Raw genomic sequence first — 24,783 nt, 5'->3', positions numbered from 1 at the left:
TGTCCTGTGGCCAGGCTGGGGGGGCTGTGACACGTGGAGATTGCTGACATAGCTCTCCTCCTCACTGACCTTGACAGCGGCAATAAAAGGGGTAGCCCAGCTCCCAGCCCTCACCGTGGTGCTGAGGTGGGTAATCAGGGCTGGGGCTGGAGCTAGAGGGCGGACAGGTGGGCCAGTGGGTGAGGGTGAGGGTGAGAGTTGGTCCAAGTCTCTCCAAGTCGGTGGGAGAGGATGCTCTGGTGTTTGCAAGTGTATGTGTGCTTGGGGGTTCACCAGGGAGGGCGAGGTGAGCCTGTGGGTTGCCACAGGGAATCACCTAGTGTTGCTGGATCATGCTCCAGTTTGGGGCCCCTGGTCCCTCAGCTCCTCTGTCACTGCCATCTTCCAGTGCCTGCTGCCTTGGGCTGCCTGAAACCTCCAAGATTCTTGATCCCTCGTCCTCTGCCTCTCAGTGCTGCCACCATGATGGATGTGAGTGAACTTGGGGAGTCCGCCCGCTACCTCCGCCAGGGCTACCAGGAGATGATGAAGGTGCACACTGTGCCATGGGATGGTAAGTGAAGGCAGAGGGCACGGCCACAGAGAAGCCTTTTTGGGTGCAGAGCAGGAGTGGGGAGGGATGACGCCGAGCTCAGGGGAGCCTGCACTCTGACCTGACAGCTTCAGCCCTGGACCTTTCCCTCAGAGTCCGGGGTCCTGAGGCTAAGTTCTGTGCACATCACTGTGTTTGTGAGCAAGCCTCGGTTTGTTCCTCTGTGAAATGGGGCAGTATCGGCTGCATCCCGGAGCGGCAGCCTGTGGCCAGAGCCTGAGACCACTGAGGTGAGAGTGACTGGTATGGGTGCAGTCGGCTTCCACGTGTCCAAAAACCTGTGCTGGAGTTATTTTTAGTGCTTTCCATAGAGCCAAAGCCTCTGTTTACTAGGGACAGGAATAAAGACTACTATTTATGACCTGGTTTGTTCATGGGACAATAATAACAATAGGCAATGTGTATCAAGTGCTTATTGTGCGCCAGGCCCAGAGCATATGACCTTCCATGCATGATTTCAACAACCTGGGGAGGTGGGGACCAGGGCCGAGCCAGCTTCGTGGGTGTGCCATCTCTGCATCTGCGAAGGGCACTACCCTCCGGAGGGCCTCATGTTTCATTTATCACTCTATCTCCGTCTTGAAGTTTTTAGTAATTTTTTTAAAAACAAGGGGTCTGAACTTTAACACTGAAGCCTGCAAATTATGTAGCTGGTCCTGTCTAAAGCACTTGGCTAGTAAGTGGCAGGATGGGGTACAGAACCCGGTGGTCTGCAGCCCGAGTCCCTGCCTTTAACCAGCATGTAATATGGGCTTACTGAAGCCCTGGGGCCAGCTGGCCAGGAGGAAGGAGCACAAGACCTGGGTTTGAGTCTTCAGTGAAATGGAGGAGGCAGAGTCCCCTTGAGAATTATGTGTCTGACATGAAGGGCCGCTCCACATGTGACCTCAGGAGATTCCCGTAACATTCTGCTTTTGAGGGAACAGGCCCAGAGACAATGAGGGATTTTCCTGAGGTCAGGGGCACACACCGCAGAAGAAGGAATCCGAACCCAAGTGTGTAGTCGGGGCAGTGAAGGACTGTTACCCCAGTCAGGAGTCCCCTGAGAACAGTCCCTCCCAGCTCTGCCCTGCCAGGAGCCTGAGTCTGGAAGGATCTACTCTGGGTGTTCCTGCGACCTGACAGAGAGGATACTGGGAGGGGCACAGCTCTGTGGCTATGGTTCGGGACCCCCAGCTGGACCCCAGCCCCTGGGTATGCCTCGGCGCTCTCAAAGCCCCAGTGCTCTCCCCACAACCCAGGGAAGAAGAGGGTCTGGGTACCTGATGAACAGGATGCTTACGTGGAGGCGGAGGTCAAGTCGGAGGCTAGTGGGGGCAGAGTCAGCGTGGAGACCAAAGACCAGAAGGTTTGTCTGCCCCTTTTCCCTTTTTCCCTGTGTTAGCTCCTCTACTCTCCCCCCCCACCCACCCCTCACACCGGGGTGCGGTGGGCCAGCGCGCTGTGTATGAAACGGGGTCTGGGAGCTTACAGGGGTGAGAGGCGGAGGTCCGTGGATACCTGCCTGCCTGCCACTCCACCATATGGCTTCCCTGGCAGGTGGTGATGGTACGGGAATCAGAGCTGCAGCCCATGAACCCGCCCCGCTTCGACTTGCTGGAGGACATGGCCATGATGACGCACCTCAACGAGGCCTCGGTGCTGCACAACCTGCGCCAACGTTACGCTCGCTGGATGATCTACGTGAGCCAGGAGTCGGGGCGGGGCCACGGGTGGGGCGGGGCTGTGTGTGGTAGGGACGGGTCGTTGCAGCAGGAGCGGGTCTGGAGGGAGAGCCCAGGCGCTCTGGGGACGGGGCTATGAGGAAGGGGAGGGGCTGGAGGTGGGGCAGGGCAATGGGCTGTGGAGTTGAGCTGGAGTTTTGGTTCTGGGAGTGTAGGGGCGGAGCTTCAGCCTGGGGGCGAGGCTACAGGTTCGCAGTGGGGTCATGGAGATGGGGACCTGGGCTGTGGGCTGGAGCAAGGGTTGGGTTGGGTTGGTGCTAGGGCAGCCACTGAGGCTATCACGTGCCACAGTTAAGTGACTCCTTAGGGAATAATGCAAAGGCCATGGTTTTGTAAGAGCTGGGGCCTGGGAATGGGAAGTTAGCTTCCAACAACCCATCTATACCCTTTCTCCTCAGACCTACTCAGGCCTCTTCTGTGTCACCATCAACCCCTACAAATGGCTCCCGGTCTACACGCCCGCCGTGGTGGCCGCTTACAAGGGAAAACGCCGCTCCGAGGCCCCACCCCACATATATTCGGTGGCAGATAATGCCTACAATGATATGCTGCGAAGTAAGGGCTGCCTCCACTCTTCTTCCTCTTCCCACCCCAGACCCTGACCCCAGCTCCAGAGAAGCCTCTGTAAACGACCCCCTTCCTCCTCTCACATTGCCCTGCTTTTGATGCTGCCAGACACTCTAGCATAGCCATTCCGCCTCCCCATGTGGGAGCTGGCTGCCCTCTGGAGGGTCCCATCTGGTCCTTCTCACTTCTGGCTCTGGCTGGTGGAGGGAGGGGCTGCCCAGGTGCCACGGATACCCAGTGTGTTCCACTTGTGGCTGGTCCCTCACTTGGCTAACTTCTGTGTCTCCTTCCCATTCCCCCAGATCGAGAAAACCAGTCCATGCTGATCACGTAAGTGTGGCACTCTGGGGATGGGGTGGGACATGCTGGCCCTGTAGCAGGCAGAGAGAGTGGAACTACAATAATTTCCCAGGGTTGATTCCAAAGTGCTTAGTCCTGACTGGTGTGGCTCAGGTGGTTGGAACGTCATCCCATAGCTGAAAGGTTGCAGGTTCGATTTCTGGTCAGGGCACATACATAGGTCATGGGTTTGGTCCCATCCTGGCACATATGATCACAGGCCTGGGCGTGTATGGGAGGCAACCAACTGAGACTTCTCTATCTTATTAATGTTTCTCTCCCTTCCTCTCCCTTTCTCTCTCTCTAAAAGACAATGAAAAGAATATCTTTGGGTGAGGATAAAGAAAATTTTTTAAAAATTGCTTAGGAAAGGACTTTCACCACTTGGTGCCAGTGTGTCAGCTGAAGCTAAATCAGAGCGTGTTCTCTGCTCCCATTCTGGGTAGGCATGTCGTGGACGGTGAGCAGGGAAGAGACACCCAAGCACCAGAGCGATCACCAGCCCCGAGACCCCTCTCCCCAGGGCCTGGAATCTTCTCCCACACTGATCTTTTGGGAGTTTTGATTCTGGTTCAAGGCGGATGGGGGGATTCTTTTCCCTTTCCTCCTCCTTACCATCTCCTTATCTCTGGGTCTTATTTCTGATCCTTTTTTTGCCCCCATGGGAAAGTGGTTGAATTCTAACATGCCAAGTTCACGTCCCAGCAAGACAATATGAACAGTTTGTGTGTGAGTGTGTGTGTGTGTGTGTGTGTGTGTGTGTGTGTGGTCTGGTGGTTAAGGGCATGGCCTTTGAAACCAGAAAGACCTGGGTTCAAGTTCTATATTCACTTCCTCCTGCTGGTGCCCTTAGCCTTGGAGTCCCATCAGTAAAGGCAGCAACCCTATCCACCTACCCTGCAGAGCCATAGGGAATCAGCAACTTAATGCCCACATCAGGCACATGGCAGGGACAGCCACATAGCTTCCCTGAGCCCATTTTCTTATCCATCGAGTGGAGGTGGTAATGGTGCCTACCTGACAGGTTTCTAAGGCTTAAATGAGCCAACACAGGTACAGCACTTGGCCCAGCGCCTGGCACTAAGTTTGTGCTCAGTGAGTTACGTGTGTTCTCATGTGACCAGGATGAGCTGCACTGGCTTGCTTTGTAAACTACTCAGCACTTCTGTGGGCTGAGTTCTTCGGGGGGAGGTTTTGAGTTGGGGGTCCTAACTTGGGAGCTGGGTTGGGGGAGGGCAGAGGGGCCCCGCTTGTGGGGTGGGGTACTGGGGGAAGGGAGAAATCAGAGTGGCCAGATGGGCATTGGTGACTTATGTTTGTGTTGTCCAAGCGGAGAGTCGGGGGCCGGTAAGACGGTTAACACCAAGCGGGTCATTCAGTACTTTGCCATCGTCGCCGCCCTGGGAGACGGGCCGGGCAAGAAGGCCGTAAGACTCGCCCACTTGGGCGCTGCTCGCCACTGCTTCTCACTGTTTTTCTTTTTGTGTCTTTCTCCTCCTCTTTTTCTTTTCTTTTTCTCTTTTTTTCTTTTTAAGTTGATTCCCCAGAGCTCCCAGCCCTGCCTGAGCCTTCCACCCTGGTGGGGGACTCTGGCCTGAGCAAGGCTTGACCAGAGAGGCTACGGCCACCTCTGCCACGCTGTGTGCCCCCGTCCCGGTCCTGTCTCAGCGTTCCCATCCGTACCAGAGAGGGGTGGGACAGCATCACTGTTCCTAAACTTTTTATTTAGTTTTTCCCTCCCATTATGACCTTCATATTTTGAGAGTTTACCAGGTAGGCTCCTTTTGCTAAGAAGTGATTGTTTTCTTGGTTGCCACGCACCAGTGACCTGCTCTCAGTCAAACCAGCAGGCTTACGTGGAGTCTGAGGCACCTGGCTTTCCCAGTAGCCAGGGGAGGGGGCAATTTTGTACCCTGTGATTTCTGTATGGTTTTTGAAAATTTCTGAAACAATGGGAGTACCCGTTTTTGTCTTGTTTTGTATTGTTCTTTTTTGTTTTTGAGGTACAATACTCATTCCTATACCCCAGGCCAGTGGTTCAGATCTCTGTGTGCCCCTCCCTGAATCTACCCCCAAAATGGGCGGCCTTTTCTTTCCGGAAGCCCAAGCCCTCCCCCATAGAGCCCCCCCCCCCCAGGTCCTGTTGAGCCTTGCTTTATTCTGGGGCATTTTTCTTTTTTCTGATTTTCTTTTCTTTTCTCCATTTTAAGTTTTTTTTTTTTTTTTTTTTTTTGCCTTTTCCTTTTTCCCCATTTGAATTTCTTGGCTTTTGATTTTTATTTCAGTTTCGTTTTTTTGTTGTTGTAGTGGTTGTTTTTGTCGTTTTGGTTTTGCTGTTGACTTTTTGGTACTTTTTCCTCCTTCCTCTCCCCACCCCATTTTCCAAACCCCTGAAGTGTCTGTGAGGGTGCTGCAGAGAGCTGGGGCTTGGTCCAGTAACAGGGATGGAGGATAGGAAGAGGCTGGAGCTGGCAGGGCCGGGGCAGGGAGGGCCCTGGTCAGAAAGGACCCCTCACTGGGTAGAGGTCAGAGTGGGGGATGCCTGGCCCACAGGGGCTGTGGGTTCTGGAACTTAAAGTCCTTATCAACCTCCTTGCCCCTTGGCCCCAAATTTGACCACACCTTCCAGAGACAGCCCTGTTCCAAATCTTTGGCTTAGATTATGTGGAGTGGAGCTGGGGGGATAGGCTCCTGCCATTTCCCTCCTGCCTCTGTCACCCCACCAATATCTCTGGGGGGATTGCTTAAGTCCTGGGCTCTCCGGAGGTGAGTGAATTACCAAAGTCCCTTGATGGCATGGCATCTGTCACTCTAGAATCCATTTTTCCTCCTCTCCCTTTCTTCCTAGGCTGCTAGGATCCAGGGTAGCCAAGAGAAGGGAAGGGCAATGGAGGGAAGACAAGGGTGAGGCTAGGGGAGGAAAGTGGTGGGGGGATCTCTCCATTCAGTAAGTCTCTCTAGGGCAGACACATGGGTAGCTGTGGGCGCTGCGGGAGGAAGATGCCTGGGCTCAGTGCCTGCTCTGCCCCCCACCTGCTATGAGGCTTAGTGTCCTCCTTTGCAAAGCAGGGTCATAATAGGCATCTAGCAGGGCAGGGTGGCAGGGCCACTTTGAATAATAGCAGGTGCAACACAGCTGTGTCTAATCACAATACAAAGGAGAAGCGTGGAGAAGGGCTATCACGGAGGGAGGTAAGGGTAGGAGGGTTCAGGCAAAGGAGATCTCCTCCAGCCAAAGAGAATCAAGGAAGGCTTCCTAGAGGAGGGGGGCATTTGAATTAGGCTCTGAAGGGAAGTAGATTTTAGTCAGGAACATCTAGGGCTTGGGGCAGGGGCTACTTCCTGGAGTGTGGGAAATAAAAGGGATATGGAAGAGGCCAGAGACAGCTGGGGGAGGGGAAGGGCTGCCATTGGGAGACTCCCTCCCCCAGACTCAGCCCCCTGCCATGCCTGCTCCTACTTTCTAGCATTTCTCCTTGTAACAGTCCTGGGAGAGTGAGGCATGGGGAGTGAGGTGGGGGGCTAATGTTCACTGTCCTGCTAACCACTGCCACCCTCAATCTGGTGAGACCTCACACCCTCTAACACTGTCTTCCTTCTCCCCCCAGCAATTTCTGGCCACAAAGACTGGGGTAAGTATGGGGCCAGTATGAGTGGGGCAGGCAACAATTATGAGGTTCTGGAGACCCTGTCCTTCCCCTTCCCAACCACAGGTTGTCTGGGTTGACCCCAGCTGATCTGGGGTCCCAGTCAGTGAGCACCCCTCACCCCACCAGGGCACCCTCGAGGATCAAATCATTGAGGCTAACCCCGCGATGGAGGCTTTTGGCAATGCTAAGACCCTGCGGAACGACAACTCGTCCCGCTTTGTGAGTGGCCACAGTGGGAGAGGCAGGTGGTGGAGCGGGATCAGCAGCAGGGAGCCTTCAGCGGCTAGGGCAGCCCTGGTTGGCCCTGCTGACTGAGCCCGCGCCTCTGCCCACAGGGCAAGTTCATCCGCATTCACTTTGGACCCTCTGGGAAACTGGCATCTGCAGATATTGACAGCTGTGAGTCTGGGCGGGTGAGGAAGAGGGCGGGGAAGGGGACAGAGGCCAGGCCTGAGGCTTTCTGCTCTGACCTAGCTCCCATCAAGTTCTTGGGGCTCCCGCCTGTTTCAGCTACTTTTCTCCTTCCCCTGGCCACTGCCCACCTCACCTGTCACCTGGAATGTTCCACCAGCCTCTGTGTGGTCGGTCTCCCAGCCTCCATTCCTCTGCTTGATCTTCCAGCCAGAGTGACCTTTCCATGACCTTTTCCAATCTGACCACATTGTGCTCCTGCTTAGAAGTCTTTTCTAGATCTTATCACCTTAAGATGGGGACCCAAACCCTTGTTTGGCTAGTTAGGCATTTTATGATTGGGCCCTTACAACATCCCAGTCTTTCCTCTGGCCCAGCGCCCCCTCCTGCCCGAGCCTCCTCTCTACACATCGAGTTCCCATCCTTCCTGGGATAGGAGCCCTGCCTAAGGCCCATCTGGGGTTGTTGCCCATCCCACCTCACCCAGCCCAGCTGCACAGATGCCAGGTGCCCAGGCCACATGCACAGAGGAGCCACCACAGTGGCTACTCCCCACCTTGGGATTTGTGGTCAGATCTTGAGGGATAAACTCAGGCACATGGGGATGGGCAGGGAACATCCTAGTCCATGCCCCGGCTGACCACGCGCAGACTCACCAGCCTGCTCTGGAGGAAAGGAATGCAGTCGGGATGAAGGAGTGAAAGCGCAGATGAAAGAATGGAGAGATGAATGCCCCGCAGCAGACACCCACGTTCACACACCCACACACAGTTACACACAGATGTACAGACAGATACACACACATTGCCCATTGTGACGTGTGCACAGATGGCGAGACACCCTTGGTACAGGCAGACGTGTGCAGACAGTGCCTCTACACACTCCCCTGCCCCTCACCGACACCTCTGCCTGCCCCTCCAGCCCTACTGGGGCGACCTGCTCTGGGGAGGTGCAGAAGGTGGTAGACGGGTGCCTCCCTTTCTCCCAGATCTCCTGGAGAAGTCGCGGGTGATCTTCCAGCTGCCTGGAGAGCGTGGCTACCACGTCTACTACCAGATCCTCTCAGGGAAGAAGCCAGAGCTGCAGGGTGAGGGCTCAGGATGGATAGGGTGGGAGGCGGAGCACGTAGGGCTGGGTGGGTGAGGGGACTGCCCGGCCTCCATCAGACCAGGCCCTGGGATGTCTGTTCCCTCACTCTCCTGGGGTTTGTGACATCGTGTCTTTCCTCTGATCCCCTTCTGTTCCCCTCACTCCCTTCCCGGGTCTCCTGGTTATTGTTGAGCCCTCTCCTCCTGCAGGGAGCTGGCCCCGTAGTGCCACTGCTCTTGAGAGTCGTCCCTCCTGCTGTCCTGAGACTAGAGAGGCCCCACCCAGCACCAAGGAAAGACCAATGGCTCTGTCTAGGCCCAGCTCCCCTCTCTTGCAAGTCCCTCGAGGGCAGAGTCTGGTTCTCGCTGTGCCTTAACTGAGGGTCTGGGCCAGAGGGCTGGCCATGAACAGTGGTGGAGGGGTGAATGGGATGTAGGGACTGGGACTCCTTCCTCAGAGAACCATAAAGAAAGAGAAGCCATGGACATGGGGTTGGGATGAAAAACAGACTACATGAAGTCCTGGGAGGGCCCTTGCCTCCTGTGGGACTGACCCCCAGGACCTACCGCACTGGGACGGGGGTGGAGAGTGGCCAGGCGAACACAGCCAGACCCACCTTCTCCACCCCGTGTCCCCTAGACATGCTGCTTCTGTCTATGAACCCCTACGACTACCACTTCTGCAGTCAGGGCGTCATCACCGTGGACAACATGGATGATGGGGAGGAGCTCATGGCCACGGACGTATGTCTGGGGTGGGAGCAGAGCGGGCGCCTGCAGCGTGGGGTTGCATGAGGCTGGGCAGAGATCAGGGAGTGGTCTGAGCGCCCTTGCCTTGGCTGGACCCTGGAGGAGCCCAGACGTCTCTGATCCTGCTGTCCCGCACCACAGCACGCCATGGACATCCTGGGCTTCAGCGTGGACGAGAAGTGTGCCTGCTATAAGATCGTGGGTGCCCTCCTGCACTTCGGCAACATGAAGTTCAAGCAGAAGCAGCGGGAGGAGCAGGCTGAGGCCGACGGCACAGAGAGTGAGGGGCCCAATGTCCTGTCCGTGACCATTAACCCTAACCCTTGTCCGCGATCTTTGACCTCGTTCTTAGCTGGCTCTGATTGTAACCCCTGACTTCTCAAATCCAGACCCTCTCCTTCCTAAGCTGTACAGTTTGCTGGCCCTGAACTTGATCCCTCCCAACCTCCCTCTCCTAAAGCCAGGCTGAGGCCAGTTGAGCCCCCAGGTGCTTGAATTCTTGGCTTCTTCCTCCTCATCGCACCTGTGTGCCCTGCCAGGTGCTGACAAGGCTGCCTACCTGATGGGAGTCAATAGTGGGGACCTCCTCAAAGGCCTTCTGCACCCCCGAGTGCGTGTGGGGAATGAGTATGTGACCAAGGGCCAGAGCGTGGAGCAGGTGAGCCACTCACAGGCCAGGACCCACCTGGGGGCAGCTGAGGCAGGGCCCCTCCCTGCCAGGTCCCAGCCCAGCGTCCCCACCCCTGCAGGTGGTGTTTGCCGTGGGGGCTCTGGCCAAGGCCACGTATGACCGGCTATTCCGGTGGCTGGTGTCTCGGATCAACCAGACACTGGACACAAAGCTGCCCCGGCAGTTCTTCATCGGGGTCCTGGATATCGCTGGTTTTGAGATCTTTGAGGTGAGGGCAGGCCCACCCCCGGCTCTGTTCTCCCTGGGGTGGAGGACCATGGCTGGTGGGGACAGGAGCCCTGGGCTTCTGCCTGGCGCCCGGTGAACTCATGCACATCCCTGTTCCTGGGCCTCTCTGTCCCCATCTGCAAGGAGGCCGGCTGAGCCAGTGCCTCCTCCTGCAGTTTAATAGCTTCGAGCAGCTCTGCATCAACTTCACCAACGAGAAGCTGCAGCAGTTCTTCAACCAGCACATGTTCGTGCTGGAGCAGGAGGAGTACAAGCGGGAGGGCATCGACTGGGTCTTCATCGACTTCGGCCTGGACCTGCAGCCCTGCATCGACCTCATTGAGAAGGTAAAGCCCTGCACAAGCTCGCTGCCTGGGGGGGCAGGTGTGGGTACAGGTGCAGTGGGCCAGCGTGTGCAAGTGTGTGTGTGCGTGATTGTGCACTGAAGTGAGCTTGTGCGTGTGTTTGGCTGTGACCATGAATAGGAATGCATGCATGTGTGTGATAGGGTGCTGGAGCCTGTGTGAAAGCATGTTGGTGAGTATGTGTGAGCAATGCTGCGAGTGTGTGAGTGCATCCCAGTGCTTTTGACCACAGCCCCTTGAGGCCAGATACAGTTCTGCAGTTTCCAAGGCCCTGCTGCAGCCACAATTTCGCTGGCCCCTCAGAACTGCCCTGGGAGCGGGGCGGAGTAGGATGTGCTGACTTACCTGTTTATGTGGTTGTGAAATATTACATACGTCTCCCCTTGTGTGAAGACTGGAAGAAAGAAAAATGTGAAAAGATAGAAGTAAAGGGGAAAAAAGATCCCCCCGATCCTAACACCATCAGAATCGTGGCACATTGGTTGGTTTCCTGCAAGTCCTGCTCCCTGGGCCTCAGTTCTCTCGGAGTGACCCAGACTGCTTTCCCCCCTTTTCCTCTGAAAATGCAGTTTGAACGTTGAACATTGTTGAAGAAGGTACAATGGTTCATGCAGGAGAGGATTTTCAGACAGCACATTTCTGGAATCTCCTGTTGGGCATTTATTTAGGGGGTTGACAGGTTGTTTTGGGGGTTTTATTGCTGTTAAAGCAGCACAAAGTATTCATTTCCCCATTTTGCAGGTCAGGAAACTGAGGCTTAGGGAGGTCTAAGGGCCCCACAGCTAGTAAGTGAGGCAGCCACCATTTGAACTCAGCTGCTTTCTCTGGGCCGCGTGTGAGTGGGTGTGAGATCCTGGGGGCGGTGGTGAGTGGGCACAGAGGCGCCAGTGAGTTTGCACAGGTCTCAAAACCGAAGAGGACAGAGAGCTGCGAATTGTGCAGAAGAGGCTGGAGGCTAAACTGCAAACTTTTCTGTCTTAGAAGACAGGGCTCCTGGGCGCAGGTCCGGTCTTGTCCCTCTGACAGGTGGCTGAGGTGGGTTGTCTGGGAAGGCTCCCAGAAGGAGGGGCTCCCAGAGGATGGGCTGGTGCAATGGAGGCCCTTCCGCTTGTTCCCTGGCCCCAGCCGCTCGGCATCCTGTCCATCCTGGAGGAGGAGTGTATGTTCCCCAAGGCCTCAGACGCCAGCTTCCGGGCCAAGCTCTATGATAACCATGCAGGGAAGTCGCCCAACTTCCAGCAGCCAAGACCTGACAAGAAGCGCAAATACCAGGCCCACTTTGAGGTGGTCCACTATGCGGGTGTGGTAGGTGCCTGTTGGAACCCCAGCTCTTGACCATTCTCCTCCCTCCTCCGGGTTCTCTGCCTTCGCTCAGCTCCTGTCCCATCTCCGCCAGGTGCCTTACAGCATCGTGGGCTGGCTGGAGAAGAACAAGGATCCACTGAATGAGACAGTGGTCCCCATCTTCCAAAAGTCACAGAACAAGCTCTTGGCTACTCTCTATGAGAACTATGCAGGCTCCTGCTCCAGTGAGTACTGAGGGACTAGACTGCCACTCTGTAGGGGACTCACAGAGTGATGTCCTCAGAGTGACTGGTCCTTATGTCTCCCCCAGCTGAGCCACCGAAGTCTGGGGTGAAAGAGAAGCGTAAAAAGGCAGCGTCGTTCCAGACCGTGTCTCAGGTGCACAAGGTGAGGCCCAGTCTGGTCCCCGAGCAGGCCTTACCCCGCAGCCTCCAGCCTGGCCCTCGCTCCCCGCTCTGTCCCCTGCACCCTGGGCGGGCGGCCGTTAAGACTTGCAGTGATGTTTAACTCGTCTCCACGTGAACATCACAGCAAGTCTGTGCTGCTTCCCGTCCCCACGCTGCCTGGGCAGGGTTTGGGGGGAGGAGGGCCCTGTGGGGGTTTAGGTGGGGAAGTGAAGACCCTGGGGACGGGGACCAGCCAAGCAGAAGAGGGCAGAGGGCACAGGAACAGAGTGAAAGGACAGACGTGTAGAGGCACGCTTAGGTGCCTGGCCCCAGTCCTCAGCGGGCTGATCCACTGCGGTTTCCAATTCTGCTTCTCTGCCCCGTGTGCCATCTCTCCTCTCCAGGAGAACCTCAACAAGCTGATGACCAACCTGCGGGCCACACAGCCCCACTTTGTCCGGTGCATTGTCCCCAATGAGAATAAGACCCCAGGTAGCCACCCCGAGGCCAGGTGGGTGGGTGGTGGTGGTGGCGAACATTGAAGGGAGGGGTCAGGGCAGACTAGAAGCTGGATCTTCCCTTTCTGCAGGGCCCCTTGTGCGGACTTGTGGTGTTTCTCTGAGGCATGGAGGTGTGTCTGTTGACCTCTAACCTTTTCCTTTAACTCCCACCCGTCCAGGGGTCATGGATGCCTTCTTGGTGCTACACCAGCTGCGCTGCAATGGGGTTCTGGAGGGGATCCGGATCTGCCGCCAAGGATTCCCCAACAGACTGCTCTACGCTGACTTCCGGCAGCGGTGGGTGTCTTCCTGCCCCAGCCCTGGCTACTCCCCAGCTTCCCCTACTCAGTCACCTTCCTCCTGGACTTCCACCCTGGTGGCCGCAACAGCCTGAGGGGGTGGGAAGGGCACACATTTGAGAGCCAAAGAGACAATTCCCACCCCTGAGGAGGAGGCAGTGGGACTGAGGAGGGGGCTGGGCAGGAGTCCCAGTGGGGGACTCAACAGTCTGAGCTGGTGGCTGAGACCTGGGGGCTGGCCCGGGTGGGGGGAGAAACAAACAGGCTTGGAGTAGATATTGGAGGTGCAGCCAACAGCCTCGCTGATGAGCTGGTTACAGACTAAGAGAAAAGACAGGGGTGACCCCCAGGTGTCTGGCCTGAGCACCTGGGGAGCTGGTGGTAGATTTGCTGAGATACCAAAACAGGGTTTTGGATGTTGGGGGCTTGGGAGGATAGTGGATTGAGGTCACTTTGACATGTCAAACTTGAAATATCTCCAGCAGCTGTCCTAGAAAAGGCACGGCGAGACTGGGTTCTTAGTCTGGAGCTTGGGGGCAGGCAGAGCTGGATATGATTTGGGAACTGAAGGGGGGCTCCCAAGGCCCAGGCTGCACATTCCTGCCGGCACCTTGCGAGCTCCCTCCCCTGCCCTTTATCAGCTTGGTTTTGTCAGGCCACTAGCGGCCAAAGTCCCTCCCCTCCCGGAAGTAACTGGCCATCCATGCTGACCGCCACACGTGTGTGTTCATACGAATACTGCACGCGTGGGCTCCCTCATGCACACACACACGGGTCTGTGAGTGTGTTTTGGAGATTGTTCTCAGTAGGGATAAGTCTGGATCATCACCCTTCTTTTAACATTAAGACTTTATTTTTTAGAGCAGTTTTAGGTTCATAGCAAACCTGAGTGGAAGGTACAGAGATTTCCCACTTTCTCCCTCTCCCAGACACAAAGCCCCCCCCAACAACCCCCAGTGCTCGCCAGAGTGGGGCATTTGTTACCACAGAGGCACCTATGCTGACCCGTCCTCACCACCCCAAGTCCACAGTTCACACCAGGGTTTTCTCTTGGCCTTGCACATGTGTGGCTTTGGATGGATGTGCAGTGACAGGCAGCGTGGTGCTGTGAGATATCCCGTGGTCTAGTGACGCCTGCTTTCTTTATCAGGCCCCTAGTACCGGGCCCTTTGTGTTTCTGGGGTTTGCCTTCACAGTGTGGCCACAGCCACCTGGCTGGCACGCCCCACACACGTGTGCAAGGGTGCCCCCTGTCGGTCAGAGTCCTCCCCCACATGCTTCGTCAGTTTGAGGTGTGCTGTACCACATCTCCTGCTTTACATTTTTTGCCTTCTTAAAAAACATAAAAGTGCTGCATGCCTTTTGTAAGAACTGCAGCCTCTTAAAGAACTTAACTCCTGGATGTATTTAAACACAATTCAAGGTTTTTCAGCAGGACACACCCAATGCCCCAGTGTCGAGATGCCTCCCCCTGCCAGCTTGTTCAGTGTGCGTCCCCCTGGAGCCTCTGCTCCAGTCTCAGAGAGGCACCCCCACAGCCTCCCCAGTCCTTGGCCCCCCACCCAGCCCCCTCCCCACCAGCCCTTCCCTGCTCTCCCAGGTACCGCATCCTGAACCCCGGAGCCATCCCGGACGACACCTTCATGGACAGCAGGAAGGCCACGGAGAAGCTGCTGGGCTCCCTGGACATCGACCACACCCAGTACCAGTTTGGCCACACCAAGGTCCGGGCCCACAGGAGTTAGGGCTGACCCCCGGTGTGGGCGGTCACCCTGGACAGGAGGCATGCTGGTGGTTGGAGGTTACACCTGCCTCCCCTCCCCCTCCCCCACACCAGGTGTTCTTCAAGGCTGGGCTTCTAGGCATCCTGGAGGAGCTTCGTGACCAGCGTCTGGCCAAGGTCCTGACATTGCTGCAGGCGCGAGGCCGGGGCCGCCTCATGCGCCTTGAGTACCAGCGCCTGCTTGGAGGCAGGTGGGTGTGGGGCGGGGATGGGGATGGGGTTGTGGTGGGACCACTGTCCCCTGGCTCACGGAACCCCAGGATCTTTGAACCCTGTCATACTACCCTGTGGGTCAGATCACCCCCACTGCTAGCTGGACGTGTCTCTGAGGGGGCAAGGGTCTGTTTTGTGCCCCTCAATCCCCCAGCTTCTATTTCCTCACCTCAAAAGTTGGGGTAAGAACACCCGTCTCTCCATCCCAGCATGGCCTGGAGTGATTATAATGACAACTGATGTTTCCCAAGAATCTTAAGTACCAGGCAAGAGAATTTACGTGGATTATCTTGTTAGAAGGACAGGACAGTCTGTCCTAAGACGTAGGTGTTGTGATTCTTTCCATTCAGCAGAGGGGCGCCTGAGTCAGGGCGGCCTGCCACAGCTGGCCCAGGGGTGGGGGAGGGGCGAGGCTGGGACGTGAGCCCAGACAGCCTGATGCCGGAGAGGGGATGGGGGATGGGGGCCTTACCACTCCTGGTGTCTTTAGAACACAGTGCCAGAGCCACCAGGACATCCACAGCTCGCAAGCCCCCTCCCTGGAGGTGTACCTGTGTGACCTCGGGCCTCTCCCTCAGTCTCTCCTGGAAAGCCAGAGGCTCGAGGACCTACTTGGGAGGGCATTTGGAAAGATTAAGTGAGCTCCCCAGTGAAGACCCCCGCCCAGGGGAGGTGCTCGGGAACATCAGGACTGTTACTAGGAAGGGAACAGCACGAAGCCTGCTGGCTGCCTCTTCCTGCCTTCCCCAGGGACGCCCTGTTCACCATCCAGTGGAACATCCGTGCCTTCAATGCCGTCAAGAATTGGTCATGGATGAAGCTCTTTTTCAAGATGAAGCCGCTGCTGCGCTCGGCGCAGGCTGAGGAGGAGCTGGCGGCCCTGCGGGCAGAGCTTCGGGGGCTGCGATCGGCACTGGCCAGCGCAGAGGCCAAGCGACAGGAGCTGGAGGAGACACATGTTAGCGTCACCCAGGAAAAGAATGACCTGGCCCTGCAGCTGCAGGCGGTGAGTGGGGGAGGGGCAGCAGGAGGGGTTTCCTCAGTGACCTGGCAACCCCAGGCACTCCCAGTGAACTCCAGGCTGCTCCAAGGAAATACCCAACCAGACCCCTGGCCAGGGCAGACCCGCTGTGGTCCAGGGGCCCAGGCCTTACCTGGACCCACCCTCCTACTTCAGAGGTGCCCCAGGGTGAGGCTGTGGGCTCACGTCCACACACAGCCTCCTGTTCCCGGTCTTCTTAGCCACGGCTGTCGTCCACGTGCACGGTGCTCCCACGTCTGTGCTGCCGTGGCTTCCTGCTGCAGCTGCAGCGGGGTTCATCTGCCCCACCCTCCCCTCCTAGCCACCCTCTTCTTCCTTCTCCAGTCAAGGGCCACGGGAACCCAGGTGGCAGGTAACAATAATAACCAAAGGGTGGGGATCAAGGGTCTAGAGTCTTCCCAAGCCCACCGAGCTGTTCTGTCCCACAGCGAATACTTTGTGTCACCTGTGTGCCAGGCCACCTGCGTGCCAGGTCACCTGCGTGCCAGGCTAGCTCTGGAGGGACATTGGTGGGAAGATAGAGATGAGCCTGTGGTCACAAAACTTACCTGCTGGTGCAGGATACCTTTCGGCAGCTGGGCGTGGTGAGGGAGCAGTGAGGGGGCAGCGAGGTGGGAGAGTACCTGAGCCCCTCCACAGCTGTGCAGGGCTTGGTGGGCCCGCTGCTTCCCCTACCCCCGCCCCCTCAGAAGGCTGCAGCCCAGCGCTTCTCTCCTAGAGCCCTTGTTTGGGCCTCACTCTGGGTCATCCCTGGCCTGTCTAATGTTCTCCTCTTGAAGTTGCCACTCTTGCCCCTGCCATCCCTCCACCTAAGCCCCTTCAGGGACAAGAGCCGGTCCTAGGCATCCCTTGGCCCCCAGGGCCCAGCTAAGTCGACCTGTGCACGGACAGGTGCATTTCCTTCTCCAGGGCCCAGCCGGTGCCCCTCAGCTGGTTTACCTGGCCCTGCCTCGACTCTGCCCCATTCCCATGTCCCTTCTAGGAGCAGGACAACTTGGCAGATGCCGAGGAGCGCTGCCACTTGCTAATCAAGTCCAAGGTGCAGCTGGAGGCGAAGGTGAAGGAGCTGAGTGAGCGGCTGGAGGATGAGGAGGAGGTGAATGCCGACCTGGCCGCCCGCAGGCGCAAGCTGGAGGACGAGTGCACAGAGCTCAAGAAGGACATCGATGACTTGGAGCTGACACTGGCCAAGGCCGAGAAGGAGAAGCAGGCCACTGAGAACAAGGTGGGGCCAGGCAGCTGCAACCTTCTCTCCTGCCTCTGCCCAGGCCCCTGCTATGTAGCCCTGGGCAGGTTGCTTCTTCTCTGTGGGCCCGAACTTCCTCATCTGTCAAATGGGGTTAATAGCAGCACTTACCTCCTAGGGGGAGCACTTACCTCCTGGAGTCAGAATGTAACTAGCTTTTGCTAGACCCCACCATGGGGCCTAGCACACAGTAGGTGCTCAGCAAACATTAGTGATCCAGGACTGCCAGGTCCTTAAGGGCAGGAACCCCGCCTCCCCAGCTCTGTGTCCCCCAGAGCCACCTGCCAGCGAACCCTTTCAGCAGCCCCATGTGGTTCACTCAGGGAGGACAGTACTGCCATCCCTTAGGGATGACGGAATGAGGCTCAGAGGGAAGTGACCTGCTTGCTCACTGGAAGGGGTGGCCGCTCGGACCAGAGAGTGGTAGGACATCCCTATGAGACCCTGGCCGTGGCACAGGTGAAGAACCTGACAGAGGAGATGGCAGCAGTGGAGGAGTCGGTGGCCCGGCTGACCAAGGAGAAGAAGGCTTTACAGGAGGCCCACCAGCAGGCCCTGGGTGACCTGCAGGCGGAGGAGGACCGTGTGAGCGCGCTGGCCAAGGCCAAGCTTCGGCTGGAGCAGCAGGTGGAAGATGTGAGTCAGGGCCAAAGCGGAGGGCTGTGTGGTGGTACTGGGAGAGCCGGGGCAGTGACTGGCTGGGCCCGGTGGCTGAGCGTGTCTGCTCCGCCCCATCCACAGCTGGAGTGCTCCCTGGAGCAGGAGAAGAAGCTGCGCATGGACACAGAGCGGGCCAAGCGCAAGCTTGAGGGTGACCTGAAGCTGACGCAGGAGTCGGTGACAGATGCTGCCCAGGACAAGCAGCAGCTGGAGGAGAAGCTCAAGAAGTAGGCGTACCCCAGCTGGCAGGGACCTCCTGGGCCTGCCCCCACTTCTCATACCCTTGGACTCTTGTCAGTTCCACATGAACACAGAGGCTGACTATGGAGGGTTGAGAGATGGGGGTCTCCGAGGGCCCAGGGCAGTGTCCTGCCCTCTGTGGACTAGGGGCCCTGGTCAGGCTCTGAGGCCAGGGCTGGAGAGGGAAGGTGTGGGGGAGGTCACACATGGCTGCTCTGGGTGCAGAGCTCCTTGGGCAGGGTGTGTGCTGAGGGGAAGCCGGGGGCCAGACAGGTGGTGGGAATTGACCAGGGTGGGCTCATGCTCCTCTATGACCTCCAGGAAGGACTCGGAGTTGAGTCAGCTGAACCTGCGGGTGGAGGATGAGCAGCTCCTTGGGGCGCAGCTGCAGAAGAAGATCAAGGAGCTGCAGGTGTGTGGGGGATGGGGTGGGTGGGATGTCACAGGCCCAGGGAGATAACAGGAGGTAACAGCTGTTGCCCACTGACCCCAGGCTCGGGCAGAGGAGCTGGAGGAAGAGCTGGAGGCAGAGCGGGCAGCTCGGGCCCGCGTGGAGAAGCAACGGGCAGAGGCAGCCCGAGAGCTGGAGGAGCTGAGCGAGCGGCTGGAGGAGGCCGGCGGCGTGTCTTCAGGGCAGCGAGAGGGCTGCCGCAAGCGCGAGGCCGAGCTGGGGCGGCTGAGGCGGGAACTAGAGGAGACAGGGCTGCGGCACGAGGCTACAGTAGCTGCCCTGAGGCGCAAGCAGGCAGACAGCGCAGCAGAGCTGGGCGAGCAGGTGGACAGTCTGCAGCGGGTGCGGCAGAAGCTGGAAAAGGAAAAGAGTGAGCTCCGCATGGAGGTGGATGACCTGGGCACCAGCGTGGAAACTTTGGCCCGTGGCAAGGTATCTGCCTCCTCCCTGATCCTGACCTCTGACCTGCCTTCAGCATCCCCTCCTGACCCCTAGCTCGGATTCCACGGCCATCCTGATTCTAGACCCATTCTGCTTCCAGCTGCAGATCCCTGACTACCCCATGCTAACACCGGATCCTGACCCCTCACACACTAGTCCTGCCCTCCGACCCTGACTCCAAAATTCCACGCCCTGTGTCACTTTGACCCATCGTGCAATTCAAACTTCTCTGCCCTTGACCTGTGCACTCTGACCAAACAACTGTCCTGAATCCCAGCACCCAACCTCGACCCTTGACCTTTGTACCACCTAATCCTGACAGCTGGCCTCTGACCACTGTCCCTAGCTGACTTAGACTCTAGTGTCCCGACTTCAACCTGACCCACTGGGCTCAAGACTAGTCCAACCTTCTCACTTCCGATGTCCATCTTTTAAGCCATAGCCCAGTGGGGGAATCTCTGACCCTGAACTTGGGGCACTGCTCTCTCTTAGATCCCTGAGCCCGTGTCCAGCCTTCTAGTTCCCCATCCCAGGTCCCAGTGTAATTGGCAGCCTAGATCCTGCACTCTGATCACAAACTTGTCCTGCCCTGTGATCCTGGACCTCAGGCCAGTGCCGAGAAGCTGTGCCGGACCTACGAGGATCAGCTGAGTGAAGCCAAGATCAAGGTGGAGGAGCTGCAGCGGCAGCTGGCAGACGCGAGCACCCAGCGCGGACGGCTGCAAACCGAGAATGGTGAGGCTGGGAGCTCAGTTGGGCCACCCCAGGGCCTCAGTGCTGCCCCTCGTCCAGCTGACCGGCTGCTTCACCCCTTGGGCTGCAGGGGAGCTGAGCCGCCTGCTTGAGGAGAAGGAGTCTCTGATTAGCCAGCTGAGCCGTGGGAAGGCCTTGGCCGCCCAGAGCCTGGAGGAACTGCGGAGGCAGCTAGAAGAGGAGAACAAGGTGGGTTGGCCACTGGCTGCCACAGAGAGGGTAGCATGGGCATCAGGGCCACTGGCCTGGCCTGATGCTAAGGTCACTGGGGTCCCTGCAGGCCAAGAGTGCGCTGGCCCACGCTGTACAGGCTTTGCGGCACGACTGTGACCTCTTGCGGGAGCAGCATGAGGAGGAGTCTGAGGCCCAGGCTGAGCTGCAGCGGCTGCTGTCCAAGGCCAATGCCGAGGTGGCCCAGTGGAGGAGCAAGTACGAGGCAGACGCCATCCAAAGGACCGAGGAGCTGGAGGAGGCCAAGTGAGTGTCTTGCCAGGCAGGCCATCATCACAGAGGATGACACCTGAGCCTCTGAACCCTGATGGGGTGAGGGGAGATGCGGGGGCCATGCTTCTGCCAGCCTTGCTCTGTGACACACCGCATACACTGTTTGCTCCCACGGCCTAGAAAAAAACTGGCCCTGCGGCTGCAGGAGGCAGAGGAGGGCGTAGAGGCCGCGAACGCCAAGTGCTCATCACTGGAGAAGGCCAAGCTGCGGCTGCAGACAGAGTCAGAGGACGTGACCTTGGAGCTGGAGCGGGCGACCTCAGCAGCGGCTGCACTGGACAAGAAGCAGCGGCATTTGGAGCGGGCCCTGGAGGAGCGGCGGCGGCAGGAAGAGGAGACGCAACGGGAGCTGGAGGCAGCCCAGAGGGAGGCCCGTAGCCTGGGCACTGAGCTCTTCCGGCTGCGGCACACACATGAGGAGGCTCTGGAGGCCTTGGAGACGCTCAAGCGGGAGAACAAGAACCTACAGGGTACGACCCACCCCAAGGTCAGAGAACTGCTCTGGGGCCACTGGGAGCACCTTGGAGTCACACAGGGTGCCCTGGTGGGGTCACCCTGGAATTAGGGGTGAATGATGTGACCTGGGTTGGAGCATGAGCCATGAGGTGGCTCCTCAGTATCCTGCCCACTTTGCAGAGGAGATCAGTGACCTCTCAGACCATGTCAGCCTCAGTGGAAAGAGCATCCAGGAGCTGGAGAAAGCCAAGAAGGCACTGGAAGGGGAGAAGAGCGAGCTCCAGGCCGCACTGGAGGAGGCCGAGGTCAGGGGCTGGCCACAGGGGTGGCTTGGGGTGGGCAGTGACCCACTGCTTCCCAGGCCTCCCTCCTGGAAGACACGCTCAGGGCCAAACTGCCTACTCTCCACCTCAGGGGGCCCTAGAGTTGGAGGAGACCAAGACTCTTCGGACCCAGCTGGAGCTATCCCAGGTCAAGGCGGAAGTGGACAGGAAACTGGCCGAAAAAGACGAGGAGTGCACTAACCTGAGGTTTGGGAGCTCTGGCCATCCCCACCCACCACCACCCAGGGGTCCATCGGTCCTCCCCAGGCCTAACAGCCCTTCCCATCCCAGCCACCTGAGTGAGAGAAAGGAAGGAAAGCAGTGTTTGCTGAGCCCCCGCTGTACGCACACCCTGGCATACTAGTCTGCCCCTCCCACCCAGCTTTCTCAGGTCAGAATAACTGTTCAGTCTGGAGGTGAACCTTGGAGAGCCTAGGGGACTTGCCTGTAGGGGGAGAGCCAGAGTTCAGTGCACATCTGTCTGCTCCAGAGCCTCTCTTTTATTTGTGAACTTGCTTGATGGAGAACAGGAAGTCACAAGGGGCTTGAAGCCAGGGAGGGATGAGTCCCTAATTCCAAAATTGGATGTCTCCAGCATTCCGTGGGCATTTGTAAGAGGGGTGGTGCTGTGCCTACCTGCTTTTCGACAGCTGAGCCTCGCATTCCCTCCCACCTCCCTCCTGCAGGCGCAACCACCAGCGGGCAGTGGAGTCCCTGCAAGCCTCCCTGGATGCGGAGACCCGGGCCCGCAACGAGGCACTGCGGCTCAAGAAAAAGATGGAGGGTGACCTCAATGACCTGGAGCTGCAGCTGGGCCATGCCACCCGCCAGGCCACGGAGGCACAGGCAGCCACACGGCTGTTGCAGGCCCAACTCAAGGAGGAGCAGGCAGGGCGGGATGAGGAGCAGCGGCTGTCAGCCGAGCTCCGGGAGCAGGCACAAGCCCTGGAGCGACGGGGCATGCTGCTGGCTACAGAGCTAGAAGAGCTGCGGGCTGCCCTGGAGCAGGGCGAGCGCAGCCGGAGGCTGGCGGAACAGGAGTTGCTGGAGGCCACCGAGCGCCTCAACCTCCTGCATTCACAGGTGAGGACAGAAATTCACTGGGATGTGTAGGGCGGCCACCTGCTGGCTGACTCTGAGGCTCCCCTTCCTCCCAGAACACAGGCCTCCTGAACCAGAAAAAGAAGCTAGAGGTGGACTTGGCCCAGCTGAGTGGAGAGGTGGAGGAGGCAGCCCAGGAGAGGCGGGAAGCCGAGGAGAAGGCCAAAAAGGCCATCACCGATGTGAGGCTGGGCCAAGGTGGTGTGGGTGGGTGGGGTCCAGGGTGAGTACAGAGCCCAAAGGGACTTCCGCTTTGGCTAGTCACCTTCTGACCATTCCACCTGCTGCCCCACAGGCAGCCATGATGGCGGAGGAGCTGAAGAAGGAGCAGGATACGAGCGCACACCTGGAACGAATGAAGAAGACACTGGAGCAGACGGTGCGGGAGCTACAGGCACGACTTGAGGAAGCTGAACAAGCTGCCCTCCGGGGTGGGAAGAAGCAGGTGCAGAAGCTGGAGGCCAAGGTGTGTGAAGTGTCCCCGTCCCCTGCACAGCGGGCAGCCCGAGGGCAGGCTCAGGCTTCAGGCTCACACCATGGCTGCTCACAGGTGCGGGAGCTGGAGGCCGAGCTAGATACCGAGCAGAAGAAGCATGCTGAGGCCCTCAAGGGGGTGCGGAAACATGAGCGCCGGGTCAAGGAGCTTGCATACCAGGTGGGTGACCAGGTCCAGCTCAGAAGCAGTGGCCTGAGAGCTGATCTGGTCCGGGCAAAACCTGAGTCCCCTATACCTGTGCAGGCCGAGGAGGACAGGAAAAACCTGGCCCGCATGCAGGACCTGGTGGAGAAGCTGCAGAACAAGGTCAAGAGCTACAAACGGCAGTTTGAGGAGGCGGTGAGTGCGCTGGGTCTGGGTCTGTGGGGCCTGGGCAGGGCGCCTGTGGTAACTCAACTTCAAGGCTGGCCCCAGGCAAGAGGCCAGCAGCTGTCAGCCCCAATCCACCTCTGGCCCAGCGCCTCCCAGTGCTGGCACTGGGTGTAGGCAGCCTCTTCCAAAGGCAGTGACCGAGCTCATGACCCGCCTGTCCCAGTGGGAAGTGTTTCTCACAGCTCTAACAGCAAGAGAGACCCAGCTCTGTCTCTGAACGGACCCCAGGTGCGTTCCCCTTCTGGTCCAGGTCTGACACATGGGCACCTCTGGAAGAAATGTCTCAAACCCTTCCCTCCTTCTGTGGGTGCTAGTGACGGGGGAGAAGGGCCAGGGGGAGTGGTGGTGGGAGCAGAGTAGAGGACCAAGAGAAGCCAGACCCCTTCTGCGAAGGGGTGGGGACCAGAGTGACCATCTCAGTTACCCAAGGTGACCCAGCCTGCCTGTGCCCCCAGGAGCAGCAGGCCAACACTAACCTGGCCAAGTATCGGAAGGCCCAGCACGAGCTGGATGATGCAGAAGAGCGGGCAGACATGGCAGAAACCCAGGCCAACAAGCTGCGTGCTCGGACCCGGGATGCCCTAGGTCACAAGGTAAGTGGTGGCCCGGGGCACCACCCTGACCCCTGCATGGGAGGGCCAGTGGTCTAGCTCACTCAGCCACCCTTCTCCCCTCAGCACAAAGAGTGACTGACGCTTAAGCCCCTGGGCTCTGAAGAGGGACACCTGCCGTCTGCCGTTCACCTGCTGTCTCTTCTTCACCTGCTGAACCCTGAATAAACGCCTCCTCTGCAGCTCCAGCCAGCTTCCTCCTCATTCTTTGGGGCTCCGAAGAGGAGGGGAACATATGGTCCCACAGACAAAAATCAGGTCCACATCAGTCATTTAAAATAAAGTTCTTTAATAGTCTCCATTTAATTGGTTTATTTGTTGTTAATAAATTGGCAACACAAGGAGGAGCCAAGGGTGTGCTCCAGGTAGGCTCCTGTGTCTGGGCTCAGGCAGGAGACGCTGCCCTGGGGCGGGGGTGGGGGCAGGGGCAGGGCACAGCCATCCTGCACCCCAAGGGATGGAAGGAAAAGGCCCCCCACTTCTGGGGTACCCATTGGGATGAACACAGCGGCCAATGAGCAAACAGAACCAGAGGAGCTAAAGGAAAATGAGGGAGGGACAGCTAGACGGGCAGGCTTGGGGGAAGGTAGCATTCTCTGGTATCCCCCACCCCTGCCCAGGGCTCAGAAGCCTTTGCCTGGGCCCAAAGGCCAGGCCAAGCTTGGCTCACAGATTGGGTGAAGGTGCCCGTATCTCCCTCCCCATCCTAGGACTGACGGCCAAGAGACTGGGCAGGAGCTCAACAGAGCTATTTTTAAAAGTCCCCTTGCCTCCGGCTGGGCCAGGGCCCCAAGGTTCTGAAGGAAGGGTGGGTGTAGCACCCCTGTCCTTATCATGGGGATCTTGTAGGAACTAAGGTTCCACAATGACCTTGGGCCCTCAGACGCAGGAGCCGAGGGCTTCTAGACACTCCCTCCCACTAAGCCTGTACCTGAAGACCTGGGGCAGGCAGAGAGCGGCAGGAAGGCAGGGGAGGGGTGGGGACACGGCAGGGCGTGCGGCACGTATACCACGCTCACCCGCACTGGCCCTGGCCCAGCAGCCTCCCAAGGCCGGGCCCAAGGTCACTCCTCAGTGAAGTCCCTGTCTATGTCCATGTAGGGCTCCTCGATGTAGCTGACGAGGGCAGAGGGTGACTGGCGGTCTGGGTCCAACAGGATGGACACGGTCTCTTTCCAGTATGAGAAGCTGATACAGGAGCTCTGGGCAGAGAGAGA

General features: G+C 58.2%; 2 protein-coding genes across 3 annotated transcripts in view; one reads left to right on the top strand and one right to left on the bottom strand.

Moving 5' to 3' along the window:
- The first annotated feature begins 437 nt into the window (after positions 1 to 437).
- Positions 438 to 23,872, top strand: MYH7B (myosin heavy chain 7B). The gene is made up of 41 exons (XM_024559900.4): positions 438 to 553; positions 1,834 to 1,940; positions 2,132 to 2,275; positions 2,715 to 2,871; positions 3,186 to 3,213; positions 4,553 to 4,649; positions 6,831 to 6,854; positions 6,999 to 7,091; positions 7,208 to 7,271; positions 8,272 to 8,370; positions 9,012 to 9,115; positions 9,263 to 9,401; positions 9,661 to 9,779; positions 9,871 to 10,020; positions 10,196 to 10,366; positions 11,510 to 11,689; positions 11,781 to 11,913; positions 12,000 to 12,076; positions 12,480 to 12,567; positions 12,755 to 12,872; positions 14,475 to 14,598; positions 14,712 to 14,848; positions 15,621 to 15,876; positions 16,895 to 17,137; positions 17,618 to 17,794; positions 17,900 to 18,045; positions 18,380 to 18,470; positions 18,552 to 18,941; positions 19,559 to 19,685; positions 19,774 to 19,892; positions 19,984 to 20,180; positions 20,328 to 20,677; positions 20,844 to 20,968; positions 21,078 to 21,193; positions 21,673 to 22,069; positions 22,144 to 22,269; positions 22,383 to 22,553; positions 22,638 to 22,742; positions 22,827 to 22,922; positions 23,411 to 23,548; positions 23,633 to 23,872. Exons 1-41 carry the CDS (start codon positions 463 to 465, stop codon positions 23,642 to 23,644), a joined length of 5,826 nt encoding a protein of 1,941 aa, XP_024415668.1. The 5' UTR covers positions 438 to 462; the 3' UTR covers positions 23,645 to 23,872.
- TRPC4AP (transient receptor potential cation channel subfamily C member 4 associated protein) overlaps positions 23,839 to 24,783 on the bottom strand; it is a 75,191-nt gene continuing 74,246 nt past the window's right edge. For both annotated transcript variants that reach the window (XM_053926164.1, XM_053926163.2), the window contains exon 19: positions 23,839 to 24,768. In XM_053926164.1, coding sequence (XP_053782139.1) covers positions 24,631 to 24,768 — 138 coding nt within the window. In that variant the 3' untranslated portion in view covers positions 23,839 to 24,630. The remainder of the gene's footprint in view (positions 24,769 to 24,783) is intronic.

Source organism: Desmodus rotundus, chromosome 6 (assembly GCF_022682495.2).
Source record: "Desmodus rotundus isolate HL8 chromosome 6, HLdesRot8A.1, whole genome shotgun sequence".
NCBI classification, from domain to species: Eukaryota; Metazoa; Chordata; class Mammalia; order Chiroptera; family Phyllostomidae; genus Desmodus; species Desmodus rotundus.
The sequence above is the reverse complement of the archived record's forward strand: the minus strand, read 5'-3'. Positions and strand labels throughout refer to the sequence as shown.